The sequence below is a fragment of the Dasypus novemcinctus genome, chromosome 7, assembly GCF_030445035.2.
Source record: "Dasypus novemcinctus isolate mDasNov1 chromosome 7, mDasNov1.1.hap2, whole genome shotgun sequence".
NCBI lineage: Eukaryota > Metazoa > Chordata > Mammalia > Cingulata > Dasypodidae > Dasypus > Dasypus novemcinctus.
The window spans coordinates 8097029-8124589 of NC_080679.1; the positions used below are offsets into that span (position 1 = coordinate 8097029).

General features: G+C 50.2%; 1 protein-coding gene across 3 annotated transcripts in view; it reads right to left on the minus strand.

The window, feature by feature from the left end:
* Window positions 1-27561, minus strand: part of AGAP1 (ArfGAP with GTPase domain, ankyrin repeat and PH domain 1) — a 617334-nt gene that overhangs the window by 386840 nt on the left and 202933 nt on the right. For all 3 annotated transcript variants that reach the window (XM_058299852.2, XM_058299856.2, XM_058299853.2), the window contains exon 3: window positions 22747-22834. In XM_058299852.2, the coding sequence (XP_058155835.1) occupies window positions 22747-22834 (88 nt within the window). The remainder of the gene's footprint in view (window positions 1-22746; window positions 22835-27561) is intronic.

Below are 27561 nucleotides of genomic sequence, written 5' to 3' on the forward strand. Positions count from 1 at the left end.
AGTAAGTAGAGCTTTCCTTAAGGAGCTAAAACACGAAAGCACTTAGGACACTGGTGGGGACACGATGGCTCAGAAAGCACCCATCATCCCTTCCTCCCCCACCCCAGCTCCTCCCAGCACTCCATCCCCACCCATCTCGCCCACAGGGCACTGGAAACATCTTAATTCTCTCGCACCCACGTCCTCCTCTTTACTGAAGATGGCTGCCTGCAGTCTCATCATGTGGAGATTCCCACCCCAGGGCTCAGGACGCAGGAGCCCTAGCACCTTGTCCCACGTCCCCCGGCAGCTCCCCAGCCTAATTTCCAAGGGTCTGTGGCACCGCACTGAGCACTTCTCCCAGGTGCTGGCGAAGCCCAGGAATGAATTTCACATGGGCCCCTCCTTCAGCCTCGTCCAGGTCTCCTGGCTCTGTAACCTCAAGGAAAGGTCTAGAGATGGAACTCGGATCGCCTCTAGAAGGAGCCCTCACGCTTCCTTCCACCCTTCCATGGATACAGACTCTTCCAATTCCCAAATTATCTTCCATTTCTCCCCTAAACTATGTAATATAAGGAATATTCTTTTTAACATTTACAATTTCAATCATTAGACACTTGCAGTTGGCTGGTAAGACTTTTGTTGTATTACACTTATATCAACAAAAATTAATCATATGCATTTACCACAAATCCAATTAGATAAAATTCAGCTAGATCCTTAATAAGCACCCAGGCTGTGAGGAAGTAACAACGTGATTCAAAGTTTCATATATATACGTAGCTAACATGAAAAAAAGTTTTAAGGTATATATTTAAAATGTTGCTACCAGGTTCTTCTGAGGCATGAGCAGGTTCAATTAGGATGGGACTGCTCCCTACCAGAGAAAGAGCTTAGCACTGTTATAAAATAATACTTGAAAATGAGTTCTCTACAGCTTACTTTAAAACAAGGAAGGAAAAGCTGTTGGATGAAAGTACAGTTGGCCTCAAACTACTATTGCATTCCACAGGCACTGCCACTCTCATTTTAAATTCCAAACGCTCCACTTTCGCCCACCTATTAGATCTTTTTCTACTAAAATGTTAGAGGGCCCCACCAAGCTCTACATCTCATTTTTAAGGTAGATTTTTAAAATGCCTATTTTATATCCAGTTTCCAATTATATTCATCTGTTTTTCCCAGCTTTGTAGTCCTAGCACCTGAGACACAGCCTTGCTCAAAGCCCACAGGATGAAGTGGGTTAAATGAGTGATGCTCACCCTTTGCTGACGGCCAAATGTTATGACATAACAATAAATTACATTAGGGGTCAGATCATTTTCATAAAATGTATGCAGTCTCCCGGAGCCTGGCCTCCCCCGGAAGCTGTCAGCACCTGTGTGTGTGGCGCGTGCAGCAGGCAGGGGCAGCGCCAACCCTGGAGGCATGGAGAGGAAGGCTCAGCTGGCATCTCAAGCGGGTGAACTGGGTGAACCAGCGGCTCCATCTGCCTCCTGATGGGAATCTGGCAGCAACACTCTGTGCCACGAGAAGAGAAAATGGGAGTCCATCCCAGGCTTAAGCCCATTCCTTCCGAAGACAGGCTGCCGTAAGGGGAGGTGACCAGCACCTTAGGTACGTGGCATTTAAGCCGAGATGTAGCCTTCTTTCGGGGATTCTTTTTAATTGAGTTTCACTAGACAGGAGAGTTACATGCTTCCACTCTGCCTGAGCTGCTTCAGCCCAGAAAGGTGCAACTCTTCAAATGCAAGGCAAGTTTTCGAGGTTCCCAGGAAATTAAAAACTGCCCTGTTTACCTTTGTATGCCGTGACCTTGCCTCCTAGGGTCTTAATCTCGTCCTTTTTAAAAGGAAAAAAAAAAAAAGGATTTATTTCTCCCCATCCCCTCATTGTTCTTGTATTTGCTGTTTTGTTGCCTGCTGGTCTCTTTTTTAGGAGGCACTAGGAACCAAACCCAGGACCTCCCCTCTGGAAGGAAGGTGTGTAACTGCCTTAGCCACCTCTACTCCCTGCTTTGTTGTCTCTCTCATTGTGTTTCCTGGCTGTGTCTCTTGGTTGCATCATCTTGTTACGTCAGCTTGCTGCACAGCCCGTCGTACCAGCTAGCTGTCTTGTTTGTCTTCTCCAGGAGGCACCAGAAACCGAACCCAGACCTTCCATGTGGTAGTCAGGAGCTCAGTCGCCTGAGCCACATCCGCTTTCCTTAAGCGCTTCCCAAAACCAACCTCGCAGAAGGAAAAGTGGGGGAGGGAGACAGATGAACACACCTGTCGAGAAGAAGGAGGAGCTGTGCGCCCTGTGAACAGCACATCACAGAGAAGATAGTCTTGTTGTATTTTTTAGTAGACTTAAATTGATCCGTAACCAATCAGGTTTCAGGGTACTGCCCTAAGTCCTGGTCTCATGCCATGGGACCAAGTTTTAAATTTGAGATGCTGAAGTTTGGGAACCAAGGGGGTTCCTTCTAATATTTAAACTCAAGCTAGGTAGAGGCGTCAGTGGAACCCCTCTCAAATCCAAGTGCAGTCTACACAGTGCTAAGTAAAATAAAACGGCCACCTGCACCCAGCGTTGCCAGAAGACCCCTTTCCCAGAACACAGAAACAGCTGACTTGCAGGAGTTTTCCAAGAAAATGAAATTCGCCCTACAGGGCTGCTGCTAAGCAACATGTGGGGATAAAACTAGTTTGAGTCCAGTAGAGACTGCTTAACAGAATGGGCAAGAGGGTCATACTCATCAGTGTACATCTGCTCCCCACTTTGTAAGACTCCCCCCGTGTGAAAGGGAAACACTCTCAGCCCATCAGAACATTTCATCACCTGTGTCCTTTGCCCTCTATGCACTTCCCCCTTCCAGCCTTCTGCTTTCTGCGTGGAATGCTGCTCAATTCATGGATCACTCAACAAGGCTGTGGGACCCTAAATTGCATGGAAAGGTTTTATCAACAAAGAGACACGACAAGGGTCTCAACTATGTTGCCATTTCTACTTTGGGGGGGGGGGGAGGGAGCAAATTTAATTTTCCTATTCTAAAAGAAGCTCCCTTGGGAATAAACACTGCAACAGCTGTTTTGACACTTTGGTTTCTAGCATTTTGACGAACTGGATGGAAAGCTATTAATGCATCACCAGCAGTTCTCCAAGCAACAAACAGGGAAGGAACAACAGCTGGCTTCATGGCGTTGTTTGAGGCAAGATGCCCTTTTCTTCCTACATCATCTCAATCCACGGGACCTCTTGCACTGAAAACATCATACTCAACATCCAAATCTACTCAGGAGGAAAAGAAGTTCTGAGAGATGCTGGCAGGAACCCCCCAGCCAGCAAAGAGCAGAGGCAAGGCTCAAACCCAGATGTCCTCACTCTGCCCCTCCCTGCTCCTGCTGACACAAGTTCTACATAAATCAGCCTCCTGGCCACAGCACAAATTTCTGGTGGCCTCCAGGCAGCGATGGAGAAGGCAGGGGTGGCTTCTAGGACTCTGTATTTTTCCTTACTCCAAGCACAGCTCCAGCTCCAAAAGCCAACACTGTGTCCAGGAAACGAGAAAGTAAGCACCTGTCTCTAACTTTATTTCACTTTTCACTTGATTTTTATCTTGCTCTTTATTTTTTCATGCATACGGAAAGGATGGAAATAATTTTTAGTTTAAAATTGTGTTGGCAGGGCATACTGCTTGCCTTTCCTCTTAGAAAGGGGCAGGGGCATTACTTTAGCTCCCAAGACAGTTCAGCAGGATGACCCTTCCACAGGTGACCCGCCAACAGGGCAAGCTGGGGACGGGCTGGGAGCCAGGCAAGAGAGAGCAGGAGCAGCAGCTGCCACATACCCTGAGCCGCTGGCTAGATTCTCTTCCTTGAAAACAATTTTTACATTCACCCTAAGTTTTTGTTATTTACCCCACAATAAAACAGATCATCTGCCAATCTTATTTGTTTCCTATTTAAGGAAAATAGAGTGACACGGATAAATTGAAAAGAGCTATGAACCTTCTTATTTCCCCCCGGGGAAAATAGTTTTTTAAAAAAATATATATATAATCACCAGTATGCCAGAAAGTTTTTAAAAATTAATTTTGCTCTTTTAACTTTTGATAAAAATACTTAAGTCAGTAACATAATAATGGGGTTTCGGAAAAGTTTTGTATTGTGACATTTAAAAGGAATTTTGGACCGCATATTATTTTTACACTGGGAAGAAAGTTTTATTGGTAACATATTAGTTTTAAAAAGCTTAACCAAATCGGATTTCATTTCCTTTGCCAATTTCTTTAACCTTACTTTGAAAAAGAAAAGTACTATAAAGTGTACTAATTGAGAGTCAGGATCCAATGCAAAGCAACTACCAAGTGCTTCTACACACTTGGGAGTTCCGACTGGCCATGAAATGGACGTTTAATGAGCTGTTACATGGGGGACGGGGGTGTCTTCTCATCTTAAATGACTTCATTTAACCCAGATCCAGGTACCATTTTAAAGTCAAGGCTCCAGGTTAAGGTGGAAGACTTAAACTTAACTCTTAATGAATTTCTTTCCCTCCATTCTAAATAAAATGGGGGGGGGGGGGTGTGTGTGTGTGTGGATGTGAGTAAAAATCAGAAGAAAGAAAATCCACCCAACGAGAAGAGGAGCATGGCTTTACATCATCAATCTCAAAAAAAGGCCTGGCCCTAGGAATAAAGATTTAGGCTCAGAGCTGTGTGTGGAGAGGCAGCATAGCTCCTGACCCCCCAATACCCCTAGTCCCTTGACCCCAAAATGTGGAGAGAAGGACTGGAAGAGGCAATTATGTGTGCCCTCACCTGAGGGAGCAGAGGAAATGATGAAGCCCCAAGCTGGGGCTCTCTGGAGGCAAAGAGTGCATGCCTGGGTGCCCCGCGGAGCTGAGAGAGGACCCATGGGTAATGACAAAACACGGCTCTCCCCCCAGGTGAGGGGACCCTGTCATGGGACACCCGGGACATTCTCAGAAGGAGCAGAGGCAAGACTCTAACAAAGAGCAGGCCAACCTCATTCTGAGGGGACTCCCTCAGCCTGCCTAGGGCTGGGTGGGACACGTGGTTGTGGGAGAAAAGAACACCTGGTTTGATGCCATGGCAGAGAAACGGGCGGCCCCGAGGCCCCAGGGGCCCCCGTGGTGCTGCCTGCTTCTCCCCGCCTCCCATGGCAGTCAAGAGCAGGGGCATCTCCTCCTCCACAGTGGACAAGACTGCCGGGGAGCTCCCCCAGCCCGTACCCTACTCAGAAGGAGGGAGAGGAGCCTTTCCCGTGACAGGGCACAAAGACGTGCGTGGTGCCCCAGGCAGTGTGAATCACCGGGTGGGTGGAGACACCCTGGAAGGAGTCAGGAGAGGGGCGCAGCACCACCCCGCATGGAGAAGGTCTGAGCAGAAATGCCCAAGGAGAACGCTGAGAAGAAAAGGTAGGGTGCTAAGTGAAGATGCTGCAGGACCCCCATAGAAGAGGAAGGGGAGGGGAAAGGCTGAAGGCAGAAGGCAAAAAACAGACATTCCAGAGAAGGAAAAAATTCAAATAGCAGAGGAAATCCCTTACAATGGCTCCCCACACTTTAAGAACTCCCGAGAATTTGAAATAACGTGACATGAAAGAACTGAGGACCCAAACATTTTGGAACTAATGAAAAAAAAAACTAGAAAAGTAAGGAACAGAAGCCACAGGACTGAAGGCTGAATTTCTGACCTAAAGGTTGAATAAACAATGAGGTTACAGAGACAAAAGATAAAGAGGAAGATGGACAAATGGACCTAATAAAAGGACAAATCTTTAACAAATCCCCAACAAAAGAACTGCAAAGATAAAAATGCAAAAGGAATGTTCTAGAAATGCAGAAAAATCCGGAGCTGCAGATCAAGAGCATGTTGTGTTCCAGGAAAGGGTGATTTTAAAGGTGAGAAAGCTGAGGCCCCCTCAGAAAACCACTGGGGCCAGTATATGCGAGCTCTTATCATGCTAAAGGCAGCAAGTGTGTGCCAGGGACGCTTGTCCAGAGGCTCCCGGGATTCGGGACATGCCTGATTTAAATATTTCCTAGTATGTTTAACTGTTTTTAAAGCTGTATCATAATAACAGCCAACCTGTACTCCCAAATACATCTCCAAAGTACATGGTGCACTTAAATGCCGAGGGCACATGGCTTGGGCATCGGGTCAATCTGATCTTGTGTAAATGCAGCACCTGCACGTGGTAGAATTTCTGGCAGTGTGTTGGGATCAGCCCTGAAAGCTGTGCAGACAGTACATCTGAGGAGACATGCCCCACCTTCTCACTAGGCAACTGGCAGGCCCACCTGTGGTGACGGCTTTTTTTGTTTGTGGAGACATAAATCCCTTACACAATGACCAGCAAGTAGATAACTAGCTGACCCTTGAGAATAGACTACAGAGGCTTTAATGCCTACCATGATTAAGGGGAACCCTTCATGTGAAAAATTCTAAGGAACGAGAGCAGTTGCTTTCACTGATACAATCTGGAATTAAAAAAAGAAAATTCCACTACTACTTCAAACTTTCAGATCTATTTAATTCAGGGGTTCTTAACCATTTTTGTTCCACAGACCCTGTGCCAGTCAGGTGAAAAGCAGGGGCACCTTCCTAAGTCCACACTATACTGTGAACTATTTAATAAATACATCACACCTGCACCAACACGTCCCCAGAAGAATAATGGTTTTTTGAATTTCAATTCAAGCACATGGACCCCTTGTTAAGAACCCCTGATGTAAATGAAGAGTACCTTGAAATTGCAAGTGGGTTGGCATATTTTTTTAAAAAAAAGCTATGAGTACGAAATAAGTACCAGTAAAAGTATCACTAATCAAATACTATTATGTCCCAGAGATTGATGTAAAATATTTTTTGAACAACATGAAATTGCTGCTAAAAAGGAAATTGGAAAACTGACGTCTGAGAAAATGTTTTGTTGTCAAAACAGTTCAATTCAATTTCCTTAACTTCCAAGATCTTGGAGGAAAATGTAAATTAGCAAATTAGCAGTTTAACACATAAAACCTATTAATAGAGTTTTCTCCTGCAAATAACATCCTTTAAAAACTTAAATGAAAACTGGAGCCCTGGGCAGGTGGCGAGGACAGCATACCTGGGCCTGTTTCTGTCATCAATATCCAACCACAGACCCAGGGTCAAAGCAACTTTACTCTCATTAAGATAAGTTTTATTAGTTTTTTCCCCCTAAAGAGCACTATCTAGAATTGCTATAAAATAACATTATCTCAACAAGACATTTTTTATAATAACGAGTGCAGAATTTCAGGGTCTGCAAAGAGTAAGATTGCTGCTTTATCGTCATTACTCACAAGGCAAGCAGGCTGTGGGGTCAAAGCCTTTATTTTCTTCTGAAGGACTTAGCCTTAAAAGTAAAGACTTCTCCCAAGCTTGCAGGTACAATCCAGGCCACCCTTCCCCAATGGAGGAGCACAAGCCCAGATCAAAGCATGGCCCAGCACCTGGCATGGCTCGGGTTCCACACGGGGACCCGAGGGCTTTGGGGACCACTGAGCCTGTCTGCTCATCTGTGAAACGGGGACGTTGCCTTTCAAGGCATCAGGGAGAGTGGGCACCCCAAAATCCACAGCTGGGTGCCCTCAAGCAGCTCCTGTGGCCTATGTTTTACCAGGTAATGAAGCAGCTAGATGGAAGCACCCCAAGTGTCCATCAATGGATGAATGGATGAGCACGGTGGTACAAGCTCACAATGGAATACCATCCAGCCATAAAAAAGAATGAAGTCTAAGGCAGGCTACAAGGTGGAAGAAGCCTGAAGACATCATGATGAATGAATGAGCCTGATGCAAAGGACAACTACTGTATGACCCCACCTACCTGAAATAACCAGGCTATGCAAATTCACAGAGGCAGGACAGGTCCCCAGGGGTCGGGGAGGAGGGGGAAGTCACCAGTTAACGGGCACAGGGGCTCTGGGGTGATGGAAGAGTGCCGGTAAGTAGTACAACACTGTGAATATACGTAATACCACCAAACTGGATTTTTGGAAGTGATTAAAATGGAAAATTTTATGTATATAGGTAACCATAATAAAAATTTAGAAACACACGCGTGCACACACATGCACACACACAGAGAACCATACAACACAAAGAATGAATCCTAGTGCAAACTATGGACCTTAGTTAATAATTCTAACAAAATTAGTTCAATTGTAACTAATGCAATGCACTAATGCAAAATGTTAATAAAGAAAACTGTACACATGTGGGTGGTAGTATACAGCACTCCATTTTCTGCCTAATTTTTCCAGAAACCTACAGCTCTAAAAAATGAAGTCTATTCAAAATAAATAACAACACCTACTTAGCAGGCTGTGGCAAGGATAGCTTGAGCTCAGCCACGTCAGAAATTAGTGACAATAAAATTTACTAATTGCTATGTTACAATCGTGACTTATGATGCCCAAATGGAAACTCATACATTGAAGGAAAGTTTTAAAATGCAAACTCAACGAAAAGGAAGAACTAAGACAGCAATAACCAGATAATGAAAGAGTTGTGTCTTGAGCTCAACTTCCCAATAGCAGGGTTTTTCCTAATACTTAGTCATGATTCCATGCTTTTTTGGAAGATCCAGGATAACAGTTCTTGTTCCCAAGTTGAAACAGCAGCGAGTCTTGGACAAACGCTTCTCAAATTGCTCCAGGGAAGATTCTGGAAGTATCCAGTCATGGAGTTTCAATATTTATCCCAGTGTAGGGTATGTTTCAAGGTTCAGACCAGAACTTCATGTAAGTCAAGTGATTTTTTAAACAGTAGAATATATCTGCTTTACACCCCCATCAATGACATAACTTGGTTCTTCTTGTTATTTGGCAGGAGTATTCTATATTCATCCACTGCCACCACGCCATGGCCAATTTCTCTGTTACCTCCACATGCTGGATCAACACATCTTGGTCTTCTGAACCACTCAAGAAATACTGAGCAATCCCCACCATGTGCCAGGCACGGATCCTGGAGCCAGGAACATGGTGACCAAGACAAATCTGTACCCTAATGGAGCTTATTGGTAAAAGAAGCTGACAAGTGCAAGGCCGAGAGCTGGGCCTGGGGTGGGGCACAGCTGGCGCCACCCTGAACCCACCGTGGGGACAGCACAGTGGGTTTGGAGAGTCCTCCCAGTAAAATCTAATTTATAACCAAATAAATCATCTGCTCCAATGCTCACTCCCTGTGGTTGCATTTGGAACATTTCAGCCTTTACCACTGTGTCTGAAATAACTTGCAGGGTAAACATAAAATATATTTAGTTATGCACATTGCTTTCTTCAGAGGAAAATGGACCTCAGGTTTGGTTTTGTTTCTGGTATCCTGCACATTTATTTTTAAGCATTAAAAAAAAAAAAAAAGGAAAGGTAAAAACCACCAAGCAAGCATTGCAAATTCAGGAGAAAAAGCAAATGATAAGTCATGACTGAAGCTGGGCACTGCCTGGCATGAATGTTAGATTCACAGGCTTCGAGAAGTTTGGAAAATGCCGGTGTGGAGGGAAGGACGCGGGAGAAGCAGGCAGACCTGACAGTCAGCTATTCTGCAGCTAACATTGGACAAATGGCCCCTTATCGCCCCAGATTATATTGTCCTAGTGTTTCCCAAGAGGAAATAACATGATTTAAAATGTGTGTTCTACCAATTCTATTCTGAATATACAATTCTATTCTGAATATACAATTCTAGAAACACGTCGACGTACCAGCTCACACGTTGTTTCTGCATGTCTCAGCTCTGACACCTCATGTGCTTGTTTCAGGAAACCAAGAAAGGGCGGTCACCGCGAGGCCTGACTCCAGGGAAGCATCACGACGTTCTGCGTGATCTTCACAACGGGCTTTCCTCGTGCTCTAGAACAGGGGTCACGAGTGTCCCCTCAAGGGCCGGGCAGTAAATACTTCCCGGGTCGCGTGCTCTTTCTCTGTTTCTGATGACGCATTTATTTATAGTCTTACAGCTCCGTGAAAAAGGGAAAACTACCCTGAGCTTGTGGGCAGTCTGGAAACAGGCCCAGGGCGACGGGTGCTCAGGCCTCATCCAGGACATTTCTTCTGCAGAAGTATTCAAAGTCTGGTTTTTAAAAATTTTATTCCTATTTTTCTTTTTCCAAAGTCTGTACCGATTGTCCTCTTTGGCTTTCTCTCTGAGGACTACGGGAAGTAGACTCTGAACGGTTACCTTTATAAGGCAAACAGAAAGAGCCCCGCAGGCTTCGTCCCAGGCCTCTGCCCCCAGGAGCTGGGCACCCTCTCGGAGCTGGGCACCGACCACCGTGCCTCCCGCCTGGTGCCTGCAGACTCGCCCCGTCCCTCCCTGCGGGGCAAGCCAAGGTTCTTCCGGGCACGTGGCCAACCGTGTAAAAGTGGCTCCTGCCACTCCCGGGGGCTCCCCAGGCAGGACCCCTGTCCAAGCCAGAGTGGAAGCCAGGACCAACGGCCCGCGGCCCGCCATCCTCACGATGAACTGAGAGCAACCACTCGGAGGCGCGGCGCAAGCAGCACCGATTTAGCGGGGCGAGGGTGCCACCACCGCTCTGCGCAGGGAGACCGACAACCAGGTGCTGCCGGGCCCTCTAAGTCCCTCTTCCGTCCACCACGGGGGTAAGTGACTGACTAGGAGCCCCGGCGCCTGCCTTCTCACCTCCTGCAACAAACAGGTGCCCAGGCCAGGGGGCTGCCACGGAAGACCCCTCCAGGGCGGCTCCTGACGGTTCCTCCGTGCCTCCCCCTAACTGCCCCGGCTCCAAATCTCTCTTCTTCATACAAGTTGTGTTTCCTTCCCGCCTCTTGGTGTGCAGAGGTGAAGACACATTGCCAGATCTTTCCATCACCACACCCTCCCGGCCCACAATTCTCACACTTTGACTTCAACATATTCCACCCTCTTTTTTGGCACTCAGTGAGCAAGTGATTTTATGGTCTTTTGTTTGTATTTTATTTTTAAATAACGAGAAGGGTAACAACTGCTGGACCCACGCGCGGCAGTTTCACGGCTGTCATCAGCCTCGTGTTCTGCATGAACAGAACAGCCTGGGCTCCCAGCCCCAGGACAACCCCCCACACCTGCACAGGTGCTCCTCCTAGACCCAGGTCCCGGCTCAGAGCCCTCCCCAGCAGAGTCCACCCAGGAAGCCACCGAGGATGGATAAAGGACGTCACGGTGGGTTGAATTCGGGTTTCCATTTCTGCCTTGGGTCCATCATTAATAAACATGATATTAGGTTAAACCATTTGAGCTGTAGAATCGCCATCTTTTGTAGATCAGCAGCCTCTGTACAGGGTTTAATCCATTTTGACTTAGCTGAAACCACCCACCCTCCCGGGCTGGCCCAATCCTTCTCAGCCACCTGACTGGACAGAGGTCGCTGGCTCCTGCAGTAGGACATCGTGGGGGGGGGGTGCGCTTTCATCGCACTAGGGCCCCTTGACGCAATTCTTTCCAGCATGTGGTCTGACTTGCTTCTGGTGCTTTCTTTTCATTCTATCTTGCTGTCTTCAGGTCCTAGCCCTTGGGGTTTGTCATGAGCCCAAATGGAAGAATATATGTAACCGTCTGTGCCTCACGCAAGCACGACTGCACGCAAGCTAGCCTTTCCTCCAGACCTTGGCACCCCCCCCTAGAGAGCCCTGGCTGGAGCGCCCACTCACGCATTTAATTCTCCTTCTTGAAGTTTCCATCTCTCCACCTTGACCCATGGCCACGCCACTGAGGGGGCTGCCTCTTTCCGCACCCTTCCTCCCCACTCCCACCCACCTCTTGGGGGCCCCTGCTCACTCCCTAGAGAGCCCACTCCCACCAGGCTGGCTCCAGCCCACATGCCTCCCTTTGGGCACTATCTTCCATGAACACCTCTGACGGCTGGCCTGCCGAGGGCAAGGAAGGGCTACACACCATCTAACACAGGTGCCCTCTGACTCCCCAGCCTTCTCCTTTCCTGGGACCAATGAACTAGCCTGGGGGGAGGGGCAGAGCGGTGGGCGCAGGGACAATTTTGTGAGTCCACACAAACAATGCATCCAATTCCAACGTCCAAGCTTTCTGCCCTTGAGAATCAAGAAGGAAAAAAAAAAAATGCCTGGACATGCCAGGAGGACAACCTAAGCGAGGCTGTAAAAGTCACAGAGAGATGAGCCAGGGGAAGCATTCCAGGGAGTTCAAATCATACCCCAGGCACTTCTTCTGAGCCAGAATCTCAGAAAGCAAACTGAACACAAAGTCCTCTGATAATGAGGGGAAAGATGTGCACTCCAAAAAAGCTTAGGAAGAATGGGGGCAGACTCAGGAGGCCACCCCATGGGCACCCCTCCCTTGGGGGGCCACCTCTCCCCTCTCCTGCGCAGACCGTGTGGTCCTGCAGGCTGGCGGTGGCCAACCAGAGGGATTAGCCAATCAGGATGGCCCACCCGACACTGGGGATGGTGACGGGTGCAGGGGGAGTCACGTGACTCCAGCCACGTGGCTGGGGGCCGCCCCTTAGTCTTTTGCTGGAGGTACTTCCGGGAGGAAGTTCTCCACTCTTCCTCCAGGACCACGAAGGAGCACAAAGGACCTGGCTGAGCAGGAAGCCCAGCCCAGAGGCAGATCCCTCTGCCCCCACGAGTGGGTCAGTGGATCAGGCTTTCTAAAGCTAAGTCGACCCCCTTAGGCTCCTCAGGTACCAAATAAATAAGCCCCCCATCTGTGTAAGCTCATCTAAAGTGGCTGTTCTTCTTTTTTTTGTCTTTATTTTTTTAATGTTACATTAGAAAAATATGAGGTCCCCATATATCCCCGACCCCCCTCACCTCACTCCTCCCCCCATAACAATAACCTCCTCCATCATCATGAGACATTCATTGCATTTGGTGAATACATCTCTGAGCACCGCTGCACCTTATGGTCAATGGTCCACACCATAGCCCACACTCTCCCACAGTCCACCCAGTGGGCCATAGGAGGACATATAATGTCCGGTAATTGTCCCTGCAGCACCACCCAGGACAACTCCAAGTCCCGAAAACACCCCCACATCTCATCACTTCCTCCTACTCCCTACCCCCAGCAGCCACCATGGCCACTTTCTCCACACCAATGCCACATTTTCTTCTATTTCTAATCACAACAGTTCATGAATAGAATATCAGTAAGTCCACTCTAATCCATACTCTATTCCTCCATCCTGTGGACCTCAGTTGTGTTAAAGTGTTAAAGTGGCTGCTCTTTGCAACCATTAGAACATAGCCTGTGGCTTCCCCCAGCTGTGCGGGAGGCAAGGTGGAGCAGCCAGCCCCCAAGACCTGGGTGGAGTGCCGGGAAGGTGGCTCTGGTTTGATCAGCTCAAGCACTGGTTTTTAATTCGCAAAGCTCTAACTATATCTTTGGAGTTAAATTTCTCAAGAAGAATGGTTTGTAATTGCAAATCTGAAACTTTTTTGACTCCATTCTCCTTTTTCCTACTACAGAAATGGTCTTCTAACTTTTTTCCCCCGGATATACCAGGACCTCATATGTGGGAAGCAGGCACTGAACCACTGGGCTGCGCTCGCTTCCTTGTAACTACGTTTGATGTCAGGGAGCTTCTTAGGAGAGCCATGGCTGTGTCAACAGCACGCACGATGTGATTTCTAAGACTCTGTGAGTTAAATGAGCATTTGTGGGCTGCCTCGGGAACTCAGCACTTCTCCCCGGCAGGTGGGGTCACAGCCGCTCTTGCCTGTGCACCGACTCTCATCTGTGCAGGCAGAAACCACTCCCTTGAATCACAGCAATTCAGACAGAAGCCTCTTCTCTCTGGACAGAGCAGCCCAGGGTTGCCCACCGCATTGTCCCCATCTGCAGGGCCCGTGCCCGGCTCTCCGTAGGTCTTTGCTTTCTCCTTGAATTAACTGTAAAAACACAGAACACAGTTCCGACTCCAAACAACAGACTCAAAATCACATTCTGTCTTGCCAATTTTGTAAGTGCCAAAAACATGACAACCTCCTTATTCTAGCTTTACAGCTTTCTTTTCCTTGTTCAAAATGAAATAGAACAATGTCTCCCTTTTATTAATCCTTTGAGGTTCCACTAACAATTTTAGTGTTCGTTTCTTTCACACAGTATCACCCGATCATTAGGATGGCTAGCATGTCAAGAGGTAGTTCCTGGGCTGTAAAATGGATAGAGTCAATTGTAACCAATGGTTAAGAAATAACAAATAATTACAACTACTGAATCATGATATGGACGCCTTTTTCTTCCAACATGTTATAAAATAGCCAAAGGTTAATCTCTGAACTGACTCAAACCGGCTAGAGTGGCCTTGCCCTTTGTAATATGGTCATTTCTACCAAAACCCTGCTTTTTGTGGGGATTATTCCAGCTTGATCTTACCCTTGCATATGAAAATTTCTATTGAACTGGTAACCACTCCACCCTCCTGTTTGAAATACTTAAGATAAACCTTGTAACTGATCCTCCTCCTGTACCCGTCACCCCAGGAGGCTTGATCTCTGATAATGACACACCCCCCATCCTGTTCAGCCCCTCACTGTTCATTAATGCTCCCTGAGCCAGCAGCAACCCAATTACTCATTAGCATACACTGCTAAACTGGTATTTTAAAGTATCAGGATTATTGCAGTTCCAGGAGGCAGTTTTGCACCCCTCTAAGTCACTGTCTTCCTTTGCTATCCCCAAGCAAATAAACTCCTCTTCTTTGAAACCCCGAGGTCTCAGGAATTGGTCATTAATGAAGTGGGCAAGAGCCCACGTTTGCTGGGCATCACAATGACAAAGGTTAGGTGGTATTCCCACGGTCAGAAATGGAGCTAGTACCGGAAATGATGAAAGATGGCTGAAATGACTTCTGTTTCATTTATTAAATTAGCCTATCCGCAGTGTCATAATTTTGTTGCATTTACAAATGATCTTAACTTTAAAATCGCCATGTGCTTATAATCGTTTGCTCACAAATAGTAAAATTCACGTTAAAATTTTTAAATAGCTAGATTTCAAAACTACTCCAAGTTTATGAATGTCTTAAAGATTTTTTCACTCGAATATTAAAGTTCGTTTTTAGAAATAAGCCCTAGCATCTGTTAAGCAGGGGAAGCTGATGAAATCCCTTTTATTTTTTTAAATTTATTGGACTGGGAAAGGGTTTTTGGAGCTGAGTTTTAAATGCATTTCATGTGTCTTAGAAAACAGAGCTGGATATTTCCCGTGTGGGTTGTTTCTAAGAAACTAAGTAAACATCCATTAAAAAACATTTTAGGCCCATGTGCTTCTGAGAACATATTTACTCTCCTGAAGACAGATACATCTGTTAGAAAACAATTCCAGGCAGGGCTGCGAAGGAAAATGACAGGCATGAGGGGCGCCACGCCCAGCCTGTGGACAGCCTGACAGCCGGCTCCTTGCTGCCAGATGGACACGTGACTCCGACAGCTCTCCTCCCGGGTGCCACGGCGGCTACGACGGGGCAGGAGAACCCCAGCGGTGGCACAGAATCTGACCTCGTGGCCCCTGGGCACGAGAAGGCTGGCGGCGCCAGCTGGCTTTCCTGGGTGAGGGTCCACCAGGCACTGGCGCTATTTCCGAGGAGAAACCCTCCTGTCGGCACCGCCTCAGTCCACAGCCCTGGGGAGCAGCTGAGGCGGCTGGCAGTGCAGAGCTGGAGGAGACAGTGCTGGAAGGGTGAAGAGGGGCGGGGACTCACAGCTGGGGCCACACCGGATGGCCCCCCGACTCGGCAAGGGTTCCTTTGTCCTGCAGGGGCCACAGATGAGAGGAATGGCTTAAAACCCAACACTCACTCTATGCCAAGGCGAACGCCGGGCCTTTCTCGCCTGTTTCTCTACTGAGTCTTCACAACGGTGTGCTACAGAGGAAGCAGCTGAAATGCAGAGAGCACGGCTACCCTGGCCACGGAGGCACGAACCTGCACCGGCGTGGGAGACCCGGCTCGGACCACCTGGCAAAGGTGGGCCTGAGAGAGGGATCAAGCTTCCAGAAGGCAGCGGGGCCGCCAGCCAGGTCAAAGTCTCGGCAGGGACGGAGGAGAGGAACCTTCCACCCCAGGACTGCGCCGGAACCTTCTGGCAAGATTTCGCAGCTCTCGCGCTCCTGCCATTGCCTTCTCCCTGCCCTTCCTGAAATCAATTCAACGATTTCCACAGTGTATTTGGGCTCCCAACCATTAACGAGCATGCTGTGCACGACAGAGCTTTCCCCAGAACGTCAACCAGTTTACTCCTTCCTACAAAACCTCCAAGGCTGCCAGACTCTGCATTTCTGATGTAAATCAAATAAGCAAAACAGACAAACTCTAGACTTCCCTAGGAGGTAATTAAAAAGTAAAGCATACTTAGTATACTTTCCAACTACCCAGGTACAAGAAAAAAGTACCTTTTGAAATTACCTATGATACTTAAAAAGTCTAATTTCCCCTGTTGGGGTCTATGAGCTGCCTTAGTATCTCCTCACCCCTTTCCTCATCTGCTTTTACATATTAAACTTTCCAATGCCTGATCATTATAATTACACTTAGTGCCAAACACCTTCTCCTAACACTTTCCTCAGCACAACAGTCACATTTCTGCAAGTCTCCCTGATCAGTCTCGGACTCTTCTCTCATTGGAAAAATCCCCGTGCCACCTTCCCTCGACTTCAGCAAGCGCCCTAGTGGAAGAGCCATCCCTAATTCCTTGCCTCAATTCTCGCACTGTATCTGTAAAATGACTGCCACAGGACCGAGGTTCAAGTTACAGGTCCATGCCTGCGCTGCCGTGACGTGACCGGTGCGCCATCCCCCCGGGAAGGGCCAGGTGGGGCTGGAGGCGTCCACCTTCCGGGGGCACGGCCCACGGGACCGGCTCTTGGCTAGGAAGTGCTGGCCGCCAGCCCAGACCCTGCAGGACTGCCAAGGCCATTTTGCTCCAGAACATGAGCTGGTGAAGAGCCCAAAAAGAAGCTGGAGGACAGTCCCTGGTGAATGGAGCGCCGAGCGCCCAGGAGCGGTGGGCCGGTTGCCCATATGTCGCTCCTGGCGAAGGCAAGCTCTGTGAATCCCTCCTCACTGCCACGGCAGGGGGCGTTCTGGTTGGCGCTCGGCAGCTCTTTCACACTTGGACGTGGGCTGGTATCGGATTCCGAGGTGAGAGAATGTTCTCGGCACGACTTCATCGTGGCGCTTCTTGCGGGACTTAGGGTGCCCAAGGGAGCGGGGCAGCAGCCGAGGACCCTGCCGCTCAGTAGTTCAGAGCTGTCGAGCCACCCAAGCCCTCCTGCGGATCTTCTGGGAGAAAGTGAGGCCCTAGAGCTACGGAGAATTCCCTACCAAGCAAGAAGACGAAAAGCCAACAGTAAGGTTGAAAAGCTGGCCCCAAATGAAGACTACCTCCCTAAAGCTGCAGATTCCAGCACTAGATGCTTCATTCAAAACCGAACAAGGACAGTGGGATTAAATGATCATCACCGTAGAAAAATACCTTAAAATGACTTTCGGATGATTTTGCTTCTAGAAAACACAATTTTATAAAAACATGTTTACTGTACTCTTCCACAGCTGTTTTGAGAAGCACCAACTCCTCTGACCAGGATGAAACAAATATCACTGGAGCAGTAAAAGCTTTTAAATTCACCAGCGGGCAAGGTCGTGGTTTGCAGGACACTCCCACGCCACCGACCATTTTTAGCAGTGTGGGCTACACCGCTGTCTCCAGTTCCTTCCGGTTTTCAATCCGATGAAACCTAATTTTTGCTCCAGCTACTCGAGTGAACTGTTCTTGCCAAGGCTGCCAGGTCCAGTAAGCTCTGAGCTGCCCAACTCGAAAGCCTCCTTTACATTTCCCCACGCCCACTCCACCCCGGTCTGGCCCCGCCACGCTTCCCAGCCCTCGCCGGCACGTGCTTCCTGCGCTCCTGGCTTGACGGGGCAGCTCACCTGCAGCCCACCTTTCCCGACCCCTGCCTTCCCTTGACCACCCGCCACCCCCCAAAATATCAGACTGTGAGACAAAAAAAAAACACAACAAAACCAACCATACAACAAAATGATCGAAATCAGATACTGCATTAAGTCACCTGAAGTTAGAGTTGCCAGAGTAAATACACACACACACACACGGGAACTAGTTACACTGAAGAATTATTCACTGTTTATCTGAAGTTCAGATGTGCCAGAACGTCCTGTATTTTAATTTGCTAAATCTGGCGGCTCCACCTGTAATGCGTTTCTCTGCTCTGGGCAACACTTTCACATCCCCAAAAAGATGCTGGCATTGACAGAGCAGAAGGACGGGCCCTCAGGGCCAGACACAGTCAACCTGGTGGAAATGAGGGTGCGCTGGGAGCTGAGGTGGGCCCCGGGGGCGGCGGGACGACGGATCACCGGGGGCCTGAGAGGCAAGAACACGTCAGGCTCACCTTGGCCAAGGGTGAGGTTTCCAGACTCCTCAGGCCAAAGCCGCCCCACTGTCCTCCTCAGCAGTGTGGCCCCCGGTGATGGTCACGGTGGAGCAGGGAGGACCCAGAGCGCCCTGTGAGACGCAGCGCAACGTGGGGGGCCAGGCCGGGTCCCAGACCTGCTAGGGGCAGGGGCTGAAACCAGGAGGCATCAGCTGACACTCAGCGGGCGTCCAAGAAACGCTCGTTGTTTCTGCCACCGTCATCGTGGCCGTCCCCATGGCTCTGAGGGGTTACCACAGGCCACCAGCCTCGGGGACGGGAGCTCAGCGGCCCCACGAGCAGCCCAGAACCTGGGTGGGCCCTGCTGCCCCTGCGCGGGCCTCCTCCTCCGCTCCCTGCGCTGCCCTCTCTAACCGCAGCGCCGACCGCACCAGGCTACTGCGTGGCTCTGCGTTCCCACCCCGTCACCTGGCCACGTACACCTGCAGAGGGGGGATGACTCTTGCCTCTCCAGCTTCTCGACAGACATGACTGCCGGGAAGGAGGTGCACAACAAACAGCTGTCAAAGAAACTAGACCGTCTGGGCCACAGCCCAAAACCTGAAGTGGGGTTTTCGTCCCCCGTGAAAGAGGAGAGAGAATTCAGGCTTCGGGGTGAGATGCGCACAGGCCATGGAGACTTCCCACCACACCAGGCGCACTCACAAGCAAACGTGCTCTGCTGGAGGCTCCACCAAGCGGCCCGTGGCAGCCACGGCCCCAGAGCGGCCGGGACGTGGGACAGGGGGCCTCGGGGCAAGGAGACCCTTCTGAAGCCCGAGAAACTTCTGGAGAACAGCACAGCCTCCCTGCAGGGGCAGGGCATCCCAGGACAGGGCTGCATTTCCTCTCAATCCCCGCCTCACACGGGACAGCCTGGGTTTCTTTCTCTCTTCTTTCCTTCTGCAAGGAGAGAGTTACCAACCAAAAAACGAACGGTGATCACATGGGGTGAGGCACGACGCACATGAACACATGAAGGTGACTCAAATGACACGCTCAGAACCTCATTCACAACTAATCAGCAGCCACTAATGGAGCATTTGCAGCTCGAGAGTCATTGCCATCTCATTCTGGTGAATGACAGCTGCGGAAATCTTTGTCCAAGGAGTGAAGGTCACATTTAAGACAATCTAATCTTTGGGAAGTTGGTTAATACCCGCGCTCTCGAAAGTACTGCTGAACGGGAGCTGTCAGCAGGAAGAAATGGGCAACTTTCAGAGTTCTAATCTAGAACACGCACATAAGCATAATAACAATCACACGAGAACACGCTCATGCACGAGTACACACACGTGATTCGAAGGGTATTTACCTAAACAAAAATTTCACTTCTGGTCACTTTTATGGGATCACAGGTTCTCTACAGAGTCACCCACTTTTGCATTAATTCCCCAATTTAAAAAGCACACAGGATAGGAGATCCTTCCGCACTTGAATCATATGTTTAAAATTATCTGAATCCTGTGAAAGTCAGCTCTTTGCTGAGATTAAGCTACAGCCTACGTGATGACAAGTGCACTTGGATAAAGAACTGGAGATTGTCTCCACTGGAGGTTTTTCTACCGGAAGAGAACTTTCTCCTGATGTTAGGAAAGCCCTTCTGCGCCCAGCAATCTAAATAACCCTGCCTTAAGTCAGAGTAACACCAAGGATGTCACACTTTAATTGAAGTGATTACGTAGAGACATTAAGTAGGGCAGGAGCTTCAATGAGGTACTCAGGCAGGCAGGACTGGAAGCCAGACAAGCGTCCGTGTGTCCTGCGTGTACAGCGGCTGCCCACGAATGGCAGCGAGACAAGGGGTCACCCCAGCAGTTATAAGAGAAAAGGACAATATAACCACAGGACCTGGACAAGCTCCCACAGCTCACTCAGGACCCCGAGCCCTCAGCCTGGCCCCCACAGCAGCCCCCGGCTGCCCCGTGCTAACCGTATCCAGGTGGCCAGTCAGGGGGCTGGACTCCCCCTGGCTCTGTCCACCTGCTGCCCACTTGGTCCCTGCAACTCTCTATGAACCTGGCCGACGACACAGGAAATCATATTCTAGCTCCAGAAGGTTTTACACGAAGCTTTTGGATTAAGAAAGTGCGGGCAATTCATCAATGTCCACTGCTGCCCTTTCCAGCTCCAGGCTCTCTGGCCACAAGGGAGAAGCTCAGTAAAGAAGGGCAAGACTTGCCTCTCCTGGTTTCTTTCTGAAACCGCCGACGATGGGCGGGCACTGCCTGCCGCTGTCGTCAGAGCCGCCTGGCCACGCGACGGAGTGGACATTGTTCTCTGGGGTTGTAAGGGAGGCAAGGCTCTTCTCAGTGCCAGGCAGGGGCAGGTCCCTGGGAAATGGGTTCTGCAGCCTGGTGCCCCGGGAAACCCTGAGGCCAGTGCTCTGGGCACAGCTGGGTGCACTGGCACAGCCAGGAGGAGAGGTGGGAGGAGAGCTGCTCTAAGCTCAGGGTCCCACGGAACAATCGCCTGGACCTGGAGCCAAACGGTAGGACGGCGGCTGCACAGGGTGAGCTTCAAGGGCCAGAGGCCCCACCGAGGGGCACACGTATTCCCACTTTGCAGAGACAGGGACATACTCCCGTGGCCTCGTGGACGCCTCCGCCCTTTAAAAGAACGTTTTAAAAATCCTTCGTGATCCTTCAAAGTCAAAGAAGCAGGGGCTATTGGTCACCATGGTTGAGGGCGACCCCCGGGGACAATTTTTACTTTTGAAATATGAACTTTCAAGATAAATCCTTTTGTGTAAATCAAAATACGAGGCCCGTGATGCCTGGACTCATAGGCCCCGATATAAGGGAACAAATCTCAACACCGAAAGGCAAACAGCAGAAGGCACGATGACAACAAAACGGTAATACGGGGAAAGGACTCCGGGAGCCGACGCTGCCTTGTCCTTACTCTAAAGATCCCAGCATCTAAAGACCCCCTGCCCCCTAGGCACCTGAACCTAATGGCAGAAGCCGGCACAACACAGCCAGGGGCCAAGGTGGACGTTCTAGGAAGGGGCGGCGGTCATTTCATGAGAAGCTAAGGTCGCCAGACCCCCTAGCAGCGTCACTTAGCCTAGACCACAGGCAGCCCCGAGGCATGATTAGAAAACCCAAGAAAATATCTACGTGTAACCAAAACGGTGGTGGCTAAAATCCCACCCCCGGCATAAAGGCCCAAATTCCAAACCAGCGCGGCCCGGGGAAGGGGGGGCAGCGCCCCATAGAGCAGTTAGAGAGACAACGGGGAAAGCGCTGAAAGCCTCCTGGCAAATTCACGCAGAGCCCCAAGCGAAGGCTGGCGCAGGATTCCGGACTCTTCCAGATGGTTATGCAGTATCCAGGACAGGAGTTAAAACACTAGAACAGGTGTTACAGGAGACGTGTGAAGCTACTTATGACTACTGCTAAAGACAGCTAAGGGACAAAACAGGGTGAAATGTTTTTCAACTTAAAAAAATAAAATAAAACAAAGCAAAATCGGATGAGACACAGAACAAGGAAGGAAGGGCGCACTACGGTACAGAGTTGTGTCCCCGCCTCTCTCTTCAAAACAAGACAGGCGCTGCCGTGAAGGAAATGTATAATTACCTGCATCCATATCTGCAAAGAATGGAACAGCCAGTAAGAAAAAGAAGGAACCAGAAATTCAGTGTCTCAGAGTTGGATTTACAATGGTTATATGCCGAGAAAACATAACTTAGAAAACTTCTTGCCAACTATGCCTTTACTAGGGGATATGGGGGATTAAGTGTTTTCCTACCATTACGGTCTTAAATATTTTTTAAAGTGAAAAACAAAATATGGATATGTTAACTGAAGAAGCAAAAGCCTTATGGCAAAACAAATATCTTATTTCACATGCAAAATGATTATTAAATGTTTGTAATACAATAGAAGAGGGGAAACATACTCAAACATATGGTGATGGCAATCTGAAAATCTGGCATCTAGAAAAGCTCTCATCCAGGGCTACGTAAGATTATGTACAAATTCTGTGTAAACTCGATAGCCAGATCAGAGAAATGTCTGACAATATTTAAGAGAGTAACTGGGTTAACATTTGAAAGGACAGAACCAAGAGGTAAGAAATACATTCAAACGCATTTCGTGGTTCTACTCTGCTGCTCCAAATGCCAAAGTGAATATAACTGGTTTGCTAAAAATGCTACAGGAGAAGCAACCTGCTTAAGGATTTTTACTGCTTTGTGCTTTTTATTGCTTTCTTGACACATAATATGTTAAAGTAAGGATTCAGAATAGGCTAAAGAAGAATTTTACAAGCTGGAGTGTCTTGAGCTTGGAACGGCCGTCCAGAATGGCGTACCTTCAGGAGACTCTTCCTGGACGTACGTGCCGGTCAGGTACCGGTGCACCAGGGCGGACTTGCCGCTGGCCAAGTTACCCACAATGCCCTGCAACAGAGAAACAGACACCCCTTCAGTGGAGTTAAACCACGGCTCGGCCACCTGCAGACAGGGAAGGGTTAGGCTGTACAGTAATCCTAGAAGCAAGCAAGCGAGAAAGCCTGGAAGTAGCTTCTGAAGCCCCTCCGCCAGGATGCAAGAATTTATGACCAGCTCAATAACCACCTCGCGTTCTCGTCAGGCGCAGTGCCCGCAAAGCCGTGGCATCCCGGTGGGTAACGAGTCTCTTACACACGGACGAGAGAAGGATGGCAGGCATGTTCTCGGGGACACAGGGCTCAGGATGGCAGGGGTGACAAAAAGAGGACAGAACGGGGGACGGATGGGCACGGGCCCTTGGAAGAGGCTGCGAGGGTGTCTACGCAGAATTAAAACCTAAACCTCAGAGGTCAGGGCGAAGAGAGCTGCGCGCACCTGAGGTCCTGTCGGCTCTGGCGCTAGGAGCTGAACTGGATGAGGAGGCAGCCGGCGCCCCTGCGGGCCGCGCCGCCTGAGGGGCTTCCTTCAGGAAAGGCATCCTGTTGAGCCAGCTGAGGAGCCGCGGCTGGGGGTGGGCAGCCCTCCGCCAAGGCAGCCCTTTGCCTTTTGGGTCTCATTTCCCCTCAGTCTTCTCTGGGAGGCTGCCCAAATAAGATCTCCTATACTTGAATCTTTCCCTCCCCAGTCTGCATTTAAATACGTTCGAGTCAATTCTTTCTTAGACAGGGAAGCGGACTTGGCCCAATGGATAGAGCGTCCCTCTACCACATGGGAGGTCCGTGGTTCAAGCCCCGGGCCTCCTTGACCCGTGTGGAGCTGGCCCATGCGCAGTGCTGACGCGCGCAAGGAGTGCCGTGCCACGCAGGGGTCTCCCCTGCATAGGGGAGCCCCACGCGCAAGGAGTGCGCCCCGTAAGGAGAGCCGCCCAGCGCGAAAGAAAGTGCAGCCTGCCCAGGAGTGGCTCGGCACACACGGAGAGCTGACACAAGATGACACAACAAAAAGAAACACAGATTCCTGTGCCGTTGACAACAACGGAAGTGGATAAAGAAAGAAGACGCAGCAAATAGACACAGAGAACATACAACCGGGGCAGGGGGGAAGGGGAGAGAAATAAATAAATCCTTAAAAAATAAAAATAAAAAAAGAAAGGAGAGACACACAGAGGGACTAGGGAAGCAGCCCAGGCCTGGACGTACCGCCTGCCTCGGTCCCCGCCACAGCCCACCCTCACGGTGAGGCCTGCTCTCTTCTATCTCCACGTTTGGGCTTCCCTCACGCCTCGACCCAAACAATATGAATTCCTGACACGACCTGCTGCAAGGAAGCAGCCATGAGGTCCCCGAGGTCTCCGTCCTGAAACCAGCAGCCTGCCCCCGGCTTCTCCAGCACCCCCTCACCGGGCCTGCTGACCCCGTCCTCTTCACACGCCCGCCCTGGCCTTCCTCCCCCAGCTTCCGCTCAGCCCCTGCGGGCTCCTCGTCCCCCACGAGCCCGACAGGGCCACTCCCAAAGGCTCCTCCCCCACACTGCCGGCCTCTCTTCATTTCTCACATGCCCAGGTGAGCCTACCTGCACCCTACTGCTTCCAAAATCTCGTTTCCTGCTCTCTGCTCGACTCCAGGATGTCCCCACCCAGGTCCCACAAGAACTGGAGGCCCTCCTTGGGTGGGCCACACCCACTGCAGGCACTCGGGGTTCAGCTCACCCACCGCCCATTCCTGCCACAACCCGCCCACGTGCCCGGTCCCCGGGACGGGGAAGCTGTCTCTGAGGCCACCCCTGGCACGGTCATGGTGCCCTCCCCTTCAGCCTCCTGGCCTCTCCTGGGTGGGGGCCTAGTGTTCCCTGCCGGTCTCCCCGCTGAGAGCCTCCCCTCCACCCCAAGAACTCCGGAGGGGCCCTCTGAAATTGCCAATGTGAAAATGGCACTGCCTTAGGCCACGACCCTTTGGGGGGGCTCTGCCGCCTTCGGGTCCAAGTCCGAGTGATTTAGGAACAAATCGTCTGCCTCCAAACCCTACAGGGGCACCGTGGGAGGCAGCTCACCAGGCACCTCCGGGGTCCGCCAGCCCCTGCCTTCCTCTGTCACCCAGTGAAAGGGTGTAATTTCTCCCAGGAGGTCCCGCCGAGCACCTGCTGCCCGGGCTTCCCTCCCCCACTGCACTGAGGTCCTGAGGACAGGAGCCAGGGCTCTGGACCGCCGCACTCATCCCAGCCGCACGCCCCGACGAAGCGCCTGGTACCCACAAGTGGGTGGAAGGAAGGACTCCTGTGTGGCTGGGTAAGTGGACGATGAGGCCAACAACCAGAAGGCCCATGGCACAAGGCTGGGGAAGCGCCGCACAGCTGCAGGCGCTGCAGGTTTTACCGCAACACCTGCCCCCTCCTCCCTCCCGGGCTCCACCCTCCCAGGGTCCTCCTTTCCCTTAACCCTGACACCACACACTCTCCCTCCTCAGCCAGTGACCTACTAAAGCCACAGTTCCCTCCTCGCCCCCTCACCCGCCGTCACCACCCTCAGCCTCTCAGCTTCCCACCTCTTGCTCTGCCTTCCGTGCAGTGGCTTCCACCCTCACCCCAAGACGCTTTTCCACACCAGAAGCTCCCTGAAAATGCCCCGTCCGTTCAGATGCCGTCTCCTCCAGGAAGCCTTCCTAACGCCCACAGTCGCGGCAGGGCGCCTCCCCTCAAAGCCCCCTCATGTGCTAACCTACGTTTCCATGCACCGTACACACGGCTCCCTCCAGGGTCAGCAAGGGCATCTCACTGTTCTTTGCTTCCTCAGTACTCCGGGGCAACACCCAGCCCTGGGCAAATTTCAAAACCATGGATGGATGGATGGATGGATGGATGGATGGATGGATGGATGGATGGATGGATGGATGCTTCTCATGCAGCGAGGATAAGGAGATGCTTTCTTACTACTGCTCAAAGCCAGGCAGTGTGGACAGAGCTCAAGTAAAGTCGTTTTCCCTCCCGACCAGACTTGCGTTTTCTTTTTACCTCAGGCCTCTACAATCTGAGAATTTCTACCTTTTAATTATTCTTTCGCTCAAGGGCACCTGCTGTTTGTCAGCTTCATGCTGAGAAAATCCAAAACAGTATGCCACAGAATTAAATTTTTAATTAAGATTAGTTTCTCTTTCCTGAGGACAAAAATGCTCAAAATTAAACATTCTTCAGACTATGCTTTCCGCAATGGAGCGATATCCCTGCTTTTTACATGTGAATGAGTTTGCAAAGAATTAGTTTAACCCTTAGCAGGATAAAAATCCACTGATCTTGGGCTGGGGTAGGAAGAGGTTTTACTGGGCTTGAGAGACCAGCTCACAGGGCATCTTACATCTGGACATTATTTTAATTTTCCGGAACATTGGCAGGAACGAACAACCGAGAGTGTGAGAAGGAGAGGAGACGGGGGATGAAATGCCCCCGGAGCTGGACAGCTCCCCTGGACTCCAAGGGACTGTTCCAGCAAGAGTAACGAAGCCGGAATGGGCCTGCAGTGGGACAGAATCCCGTTGCTCAGGTGAGCACCAGCGAAGGCTCAGGGTGCTCAGGACATGCTGCAGGATGGCAACGGGTCTCCATGAGAAGTGCCATGAACTGCTGGGGCCCCGTGCGTAGCATTTTCACATTACAAGAGGAAAGAGCACGGCATCTTTCTACACTATTTCTTATGTCGCCCCACACTTCACCACTGGCCTACTGATGTGTGGTTTGCTCTTAGTAAAGGTCCCAATCCCAAGTTTACGGAAAACACATTAACTACAATGGTATAAGTTTTTGGCTAATGGCCCCTGCATTGGTCAAAGTTCTCCAGGGAAACAGAACCAACAACGTAAATATATATGCGTACATAAATAGTATGAAATTTATTACAGGAATTGGTTCATGCCGCTATGGAGATGGGCAACATTTAATTTCCACCGTGCATGCCGCGAGTTGGGAGCTCTGAAGGAGGTGTCGATGAATTGCCCAGGGGAACCTGGACGGCTGAAGTAGAAATAGAAATTCTTCTTTTCTGACAGCTGACATCCTCAGTTCTCCCTTAAAGGCCTTCCACTGATGGATAAGCCTTCTTCTCTCGATGCTGAATGCAGTTTCCTTTGTTAGCTGTAGATGCCATCAGCCGCAGATGCAATCAGGAGCTTGTCTGACCAAAATGACTGGACGCCATAACCTAGCCAAGATGACACACGGACTTAACCATCACACCCCCTCTACAGCAAGATGTCTGGAGTAGATTCACACTTTCCAGCCGAAGTGACCATTTAGGGCGTACTGCTCCAGCTTTGGGTTCCATCCTAGCACCGTATGCAGTTGGCCATCGATTGTCTAACCACAACACAACTTCAGAAAGCAGAAGGCATGGCACTACCACCCTTGAAAAGAAAGCAAACACTGAGTATTTCTCTCAGACAGACCCCAGAAGACTTACTGCACCATGTTACATAAAGCATCCATTTGAGGCTCGTCATGATGTCACTTGATGGAGTCTGCACGTGGAGCAGGGAATGGGGCCCCAAGGCGCTGACCTAAAGGGCCACCTGTCCTGGGTGTGTTGCAACCGAGTGGGACACAATCGCAGCCCTGTGGACGCTCTGTGGCTGCCTTGCAGAACAAAGGGGCACTTTCTGTCGATGCTGAAACTCTGCAGTGCGGAAGGCCCTGCCGCGGGGCCCAGTGAGGACGAGCTGCCTGCTGCTTCCGTGGCGGGAGGGCGGGAGGAC